This window comes from Chelon labrosus (genome assembly GCF_963514085.1).
Source record: "Chelon labrosus genome assembly, chromosome: 22".
Lineage (NCBI taxonomy): Eukaryota > Metazoa > Chordata > Actinopteri > Mugiliformes > Mugilidae > Chelon > Chelon labrosus.
In genome coordinates this window covers 20,788,952-20,796,321 of record NC_140355.1, presented here as the reverse complement: position 1 = coordinate 20,796,321, position 7,370 = coordinate 20,788,952, and the positions used below count along the sequence as shown (strand labels likewise).

The window sequence follows — 7,370 nt, the reverse complement described above, 5'->3', positions numbered from 1 at the left end:
GGAGAAGGCTTTGTGCAGTGGTCAGATCTTGTTGAAACATTCTATCTGGTTTGATTTCATTTTATTCTCTACATCCGGAGAGAAAGAGAAGGAAACAAACAACGAAACTAAGTGAAATGATTTTATCTTTATTGTGTCTTCTAGTAATGGAGTAATGAGTTTATTTGGTGCCCTGGCCTCTGTAGCCCTTTGACGGGAAAGCTGACATCAGGCTTCAGGAATTCCTCCGTGCGTACAGGCTGCAGCTGATTGGTGGACGGGGGCCGGACTTCAGGGAGGAGACAAAACAAGCCCGGTTACATCCACGGTGATGACAATCAGCAGAGAGGGAGTCTGGGACAAGCAAAGGAAAGGAAAGGAAGCGTCGAGCACGGAGGATTTATTCGAGGATTAACCGCAGTTAAAAGTTTATTTCTTTGTGTTTATTCGACGCGGTCGGATTGCGCCAGGAGAATGCGTCCTCTGGCTCTGCTGCTGGTTCTGGGTGCAGTGTGTGCTGCCTCGACTGCAAAAAGGATAAAAGGTGAGGAAACTTTCTACTGAACTCAGTGGTTTTTAATGCGGTTTTTGTTTAGTGGATCTCACCGCACTTAAAAGTGTCGGTTTTCATTGTGAGAGATATTAGTTGAGACATTTTTTAGCAAAAACAATTAATAAAGCCAACATCTCTCTGGTTCCAACCCCTTAAATATGAGGATTAATTCTTGTCTGCTATAAATTTACTATTTTATCCATTATAAATTATCTTCTGTGTGTTCAAATAATGGAAAATGACCTATTTCAACAAGGTGATGTCCGCAAATGTCTTATTTCCTCCTCTCAGTGTCCAAACCCCAGAAATATTCAGTGTTAAGCACTAAACAAAGACAAGGATTAAACCATCAGAGCTGGATAAAGAGGATATTTCTGTATTTTCACAGTTTACAAACATACATTTTGGGGAATTTGTTCACGCAAGAACATTGGCGGTTGTGATCCAGTTCACGGCACAAGTTCAGCCAAATGTCTTGAAAGCACAAAACCGAGGGACGCGTCTCTGTGTCCGAAAAGGTCGGCTCAGCTTTGACGCCTAATGTTCTGCATGAATTCCTGGAAATGCAAATGGTCAGCATGTGCACAAGATGTTTCACTTCCCAAACTGGCATTAAGATGATGCTGCGTTTAAATGACCTGGTTACAGACACACACACACAAAAAAAAATGCAACCTGTAAATGATTTGCATTTCTTTTTACGTCAGGTTCAACATGAGCTGTCCGTTGATAAGCTGATTGAGTTACGAGACCGAGCCTTTCATTTATCTTTTTATAATCCTTGCATATTTTTTTTGTCCTTCCAGCCACGGTGAATCCAAGGACCTTTGTCCTTTATGACCGCACAGCCACTGATGAACCAATAGACATGAATTCAGTTACTGGCTTGGAACCAGGAGATGAAGGCGCCAACAGATCTGTGATTGCCAGGCCACCAAACGTCACACGTCTCCGTACAGGAATCTCCGAGCAGGCGCTGCTGTTTCTAACCGGCCCCGTGTCCACCATCCTCATACCGTCCTTCTACGCGCTCGTGTGCTGCATCAGCGTGCCCATTAACATCTGCGCGGTGCTGGCCTTCGCTCGGGGGATCCGGCCCAAGAAGGCCGCGGCGATCTACATGCTGAACCTGGCCATCGCCGATCTCCTCTTCGCCGCGTTGCTCCCCTTCAAGATCTCGTACCACTTCAGCGGCAACGACTGGAAGTTCGGGCCGCTCATGTGCAGCGTGGTCACCGGCGCCTTTTACTGGAACATGTACTGCTCCGTCCTCCTCATAGCCTCCATCAGCCTGGACCGGCTCCTTGCTGTGGTTTACCCCATCGACTCCCTGAGCTGGAGGTCGCCGAAGAACGCGGTCATCGTCTGCGTGACCATGTGGATTTTGTCCTTCGCCGGCTCCGTGCCCCTGGTCATCTCCAACCAGACCGTTCTACTCACAGAGTTGAACATCACCACGTGCCACGACGTCCAGAGGTCACATAACATAGAGTGGCTTAAATACTACTTCATCACCCTGTGCTGCGTCCTCTTCTTCCTGCCTCTGCTCATCACAACGGTGTCCTACACTCGGGTTATCTGGACTCTGAGCAGCGTCCCACACGGAGTTTCAAAAAGCTCTCGTCGCAGGACGAGGGCGCTGGTGATGGCTTTTACCGTGCTGGTGATATTTGTGCTGTGTTTCATGCCCACAAACTGCATACTGATAGCCCACTACCTGCAGTTCACCAAGGCCGCGCAGGAGACCCGGGAGGACCCCGACGGCTCCTACGCACTCTACCTAATGTTTCTGTGTCTGGGGAGCCTGAACTGCCTCCTGGATCCGCTCGTCTACTACTTCGGGTCGTCCCAGTGCCAGAGACAGCTGTCCAACATGCTGACATGTAAGAAGATCACAGAAAAGGGCGGCATCACCACCTCATCCTCTGACTCGTACAGGTACAGCTCCAGACCTATTCTGAAATCCAGCCTCACGGACACCTCCAAACTAAACAGCTCGATCACGAAAATGGACTCGTACCAGGAAAGCCTCAGCAGCCAGTACAAGAAGCTACTGGTCTGATGAATTCACACAAACCGGGGACTTAACCTGTGACTTTTCAAAGCTATGAAACTACACAAGATATCTCATGAAGTCCAAGTAAATAAATGCACACAAACACAAGAGCACTTAGCCAATAGCTGTAGAGATAGCGTTCTAAATGGAGGGTAAGTGAACCCATCATGTGAACAGAAACACATTTTGGTTTCGTAATGATGAGTGTGCAGTGACAGACGTGCCATTTGAGTGACGTAAAACCAAATGGAAGGAAGGAAGGATATGGATAAGAATGAGCTTTCTAGAGCCACATTTGATCCATTGAAATGCTTCTATGTGTTACAGATAATACATTTAAATGAAGGAAACGACTTATTTTCTGTATTATTATTATTATTATTATTATTAAATGTACATATATTTGCTGATATTTCTGTATCACCAAGCTGTCCATTGTGGATTTTTAAAAAAAATATATATATATCATTTTTTTTTTAACTTTTTGTTTATTGCTGCTTTTTGCCTCTGACTTTCATTTATTTTTTTTAAGCTAAACAAGAAAGAGATGTAAAAAGTATATCCCCTCCCCCACCTCATGGTTTGTTCTGTGCTGCTCCCTGCTGGTGGGAAGTGTGCATTACTCTTATTAAAGCTGTTCTACCAGAGTCCAAGTGTCTTCTGTCTTGTTGTTGTTGTTGTTGTATTTCTCCAACAGGTGGCGCTGCATCACTGTCAAGAAAATAAAGCAACCGCCACCGAAACTTGGAGAAAGTTTTTTTAATCCACAAGGGAAATTGCTTGGTCACAGTAGCCTAGTTGCACATAAAAAACAAAACAACAAAAAAAAAAGCCACAAGTAAAAGAAATATTAAATATAAGTAAAATAAAATCTAGTAAAATCAAAATAGTATAAGCAAAAGATGTACAGAATAAGCAAATGTACAAGAAATAGAGACAGAAGAATATGTATTATATACATAGGAATAATAGTAAGGTGCAATGGTGTCCATTAAGAATCAAGAATCCTTTATTGTTGTCATGTGTCACATAACAAAATTTTGGGCGGTAGCTCCTGAAGACTAAAATAAAAATAGAGCTGTACAGGTATATACATACAGTAGTCAGCAGCAAACCTTGTAAACATGCAGTCCAAACATTGCAATGACTTGTAAAGTGTCCATGGGTGCAGGAGAGGGTCCGGGGGAGGGGCAATTTCTGGAGTAGAAGCTGTCTCTCAGTCTGTTGGCTGTGGTTCTGATGTTTCTGTACCTTTTTTCGTGAAGGGAGAGGTACAAACCGTCCATGGCCCAAGTGGGTGGGATCTACAGTGATAAGGCTGGTCCTCTTTCGGACCTGGTTCGCATGGACTCCCAAATCTGGGAGAGGACCACCCCACAAAATCCCCTGTGCAGTTCTTAACAGCCGAGCTACAGTAAATCCCTCCTGTCCTGTCCTGTCCTGTCCTGTGCAGCTCCCATACCACCCTGTCACACCACGTTATTCATGGAGTTATCTGTTGCAGAAAGGTGAGTTGTTGTCCAGCTGGACTGAGAATGGTATGAAAGACGTCCTGTAGCGTTCACTGTGGGAGCGGAGCTGGATCAGTCTGTTGGAGAATGAGCTCCACTGTCCCTCTACTGTCTGGTGTAGTGGATGAGATGGATTGTCCATGATGGAGAGCAGTTTGTCCAGTGTCCTCCTGTCCCTCACTGAGACAAGTGTCACTGATGTCCTTTCTGCTGGTGCTGCTCCCCCAACAAACCACAGCAAAGTACAGACTGGTAGAACATCTCCAGCAATTTGCTGCATACATTGAAAGACCTCATCTTCCTCAGGAACTAGAGTCTACTCAGGCCCTTCTTGTCCATAGCATCGCTGTTGTCCCTCAATTCCAGTCTGCTGTTCATGTGGTCCAGTTCTAGTGGTCCACTACTTCCACTTCCAGGCCCTGGATGGTGATGGGCTCCGTTTGGTGTCCTCTTCCTCCTGAAGTCAATGACCAGCTCCTTGGTCTTGTCCACATTCAGGAGTAGGTGGTTTGCCTGGGACCAGTCCACAAAGTCTCTTATCAGTGTCCTACACTCCACCCCCTCCTGTCCATCTCTAAGACACCCAACCACCACAGAGTCATCATGGAACTTCTGCAGGAAACCACCTCTTGTGTTGTTTTTAGTGTAGATTAACCATTTACCATGTCTCATTTGTACAACCAGCGCTAAAAAAAAAATAAAAACTCACAGAGTGAAGACAGTTTATTTCACATGAGCCTCATGAGCATCTGATTCTGAACACGTACCCAGTTAAGAAAAGGTGCACACAGTTACGCATTTAGATCTTTTTTTTAACATGTCTTTGTATAGGTTTTAATTTTTTTAATACATATAGATTTCTAATTAAATTTAATCGCATGGTGTGGTGGTGGGCCTTTCTGTGTGGAGTTTGCATGTTCTCCCTGTGTCTGCGTGGGTTCTCTCCAGGTACTCCAGGGTTTGCCGCAGTCAATTGATTCTCTGGTCGGAACTCCTACTCTTCTTTATCTTCTTCAGACTCTGGTTCAGGACAGTCTCTCACTCAGTGGTCATAACTTCCACAACAGAAGCAACCTTCTTGCCGTTGCTTATTAAACCCCCTTCTTTGTCCTCCGCCCCCTCTCCCCATCCTCCCTCTACCATGGTTGTATTGCAATTTGAAGTCTTCGTCTCAGCTTCTCTTTTTTTTCTTGTCAATTTTCTCTTCACTTCTTGCCACCACTTCCACCACATTTGAGAATTTCCCTCGCAATTCAAAGACCAAGCAGATTCTCACCTTCCTGACCGTTAAAAGTAAAACTAGCCCAACAGCAGCGTGGTTCTATTTCTCTGAAAAACTCAGAGGTGGTTTAGATTCTGGTTACAGTGGTTGTTGTCGGGCCTGTGCAGTGAGTCACCGTGTTATCGGATGAAGCGGTTCCTGGAGATGCCGGCTTGTATCATCATGCCAACCCTCGGTTTGATGAGAAACATTATTTCATGCATACGTCACAAGGCAGAAGATTACCGTGAGTGCACGCAGTTTGTTGTCGGTAACTGTCTTCACTGGGTTAATAAATGGTTGCAGGCCTCATCTGCAGGATACCTTTCAATGCAAACCCAGTTCTAAAAAGGCGTGCACAGTCCTGCAGTCAGGGTATTCTGCAGCGACTTTGCTGTCTGGGCTGCAGGCCGCTGGGAAGCAAGGTGACCTTTGACCCTGTAGGGTGGTCCAGCTCTTAAATGCACAGACTGAACGCTGGCCCAGTCACAGACATGGATGCAGCTGTACGAACGTTTAAGATTTACTTTTAGATTTATTTTAAAATGTTTTAAAAAATGCACGAATGCAGGTTAAACCTCAAACATGCACTGTGTGTTTCTATTTTAAGCTACTTTATGCCCTTTTAAGTTGCCCCTCGGGGACAAATAAAGTGATTTGAACCGAATTGAATGAATGTGATCTTGTTTGCCGCAATTGTGGCTCTGTTTGGGTGGTCATTTTTTAATTAAAGGTTGCACATTTCTCATTTTATTCATCTTTATTAGATTTTTTGACAGCACAATAACCTGTTTAACCCTTAAGTGAGTGTTTCCTATAATGCTGGTCTCAGAGATACCGATTTGAATCGTTTATATCGTGCACAGATCGCTAATTTGATGAGAGCTGCTTAAAAATGTCATATAGAAGGGATGATCATGGCAGAAAACGCTGTGCACGTGCAGATCTAGATAACAGTGGAAATAAAAGTCTCCACATTTCTATTAAAACAGCAGGTTTTTGTGATGTTGCCCTAGATTGTCTTCACTGTGCTCCGTCTTAATGTAGTATTCAGAGTCAGTTCAGTTGAAGATTTTATGTATAGATGGTGAGTTAGAATGTCAGCTAACATTCATGCATGATGCACAGACTAAATGAGACTGACATCCAGCTATAAAAAGGTGAGCACAAGTATTTTTCAACATCTTGTCACTTAAAATTAACATACACAAGGTATAATTTATGTTTGCTTGATTTTATTACCTCAAATGGTAATTTTTTTTTTTGCCACTTATCAAAAAACCCAGACAGTGGTGTTGGTGGTGTTCCAGTTTTATTTCTATACACACAGACGTGGTTTCTGAACGGACAAACAATAAAAAGACAGAGGGCTGACGCTCAGCGACAGGTGGCAGTTTCTGACTCAGTTATTTGTAGTGAAACCACGGAGCGATGAAACTAAAACGCGCATCCACTAAAATAACACACGGCGCTGTCACCGTGGAACTTCTGTTCTTCCTCTGACCACAAGTCAGGGCAATAAATAATGTCTAGTGAATGTAAATGTTTAGTAGAAACGCTAAAAGTTTAAGAAGTGCAAGTTGGATCAGTTCGATGCTGAACTGTGTGCAGGCTGAATATATGCTTTAAAGAAAGACCACGCTGTTTTCACACATATGGCACAGTTATTCATTCATTTTCTGTAACCGCTTGTCCTCTGGAGGGTCGCTGGAGCTTATCTCAGCGAGAGACACCAATGAACCTAACACAATCCACAACCTTCTCGCTGTGAGGTATCAGCGCTAACCACCACAGCTATGGCACAGTTAGTGCAGAGCAGTAGTTCTCAGGCTTTGGGTCCTGCGCCACCTGCATATTTTTGATCGACCCTGAGGATCCCTCACCCGATCTGGATGGTGGGGGTGGCAGTGCAATTTGGCAGAAACAGAATTTCACAGGCAGATATGAGCTTTCAGTTGTGTCTCAGTCACATTTGAATACAATAATGCCATTTCTATAAATGTCTTAGGA

At 44.3% G+C, this 7,370-nt stretch overlaps 1 protein-coding gene across 1 annotated transcript; it reads left to right on the top strand.

The window, feature by feature from the left end:
* The first annotated feature begins 342 nt into the window (after nt 1-342).
* Nucleotides 343-3,228, top strand: LOC311507539 (proteinase-activated receptor 1-like). The gene is made up of 2 exons (XM_084571911.1): nt 343-523; nt 1,339-3,228. Exons 1-2 carry the CDS (start codon nt 454-456, stop codon nt 2,592-2,594), a joined length of 1,326 nt encoding a protein of 441 aa, XP_084428037.1. The 5' UTR covers nt 343-453; the 3' UTR covers nt 2,595-3,228.
* The last annotated feature ends 4,142 nt before the right edge of the window (nt 3,229-7,370 follow it).

Bases quoted from the DNA above. Each gene is read 5' to 3' on its own strand.
- LOC311507539 (XM_084571911.1), top strand. From the start codon at position 454: ATGCGTCCTCTGGCTCTGCTGCTGGTTCTGGGTGCAGTGTGTGCTGCC. The intron at 524-1,338 runs GTGAGGAAACTT...TTGTCCTTCCAG, and splicing joins GACTGCAAAAAGGATAAAAG to CCACGGTGAATCCAAGGACC.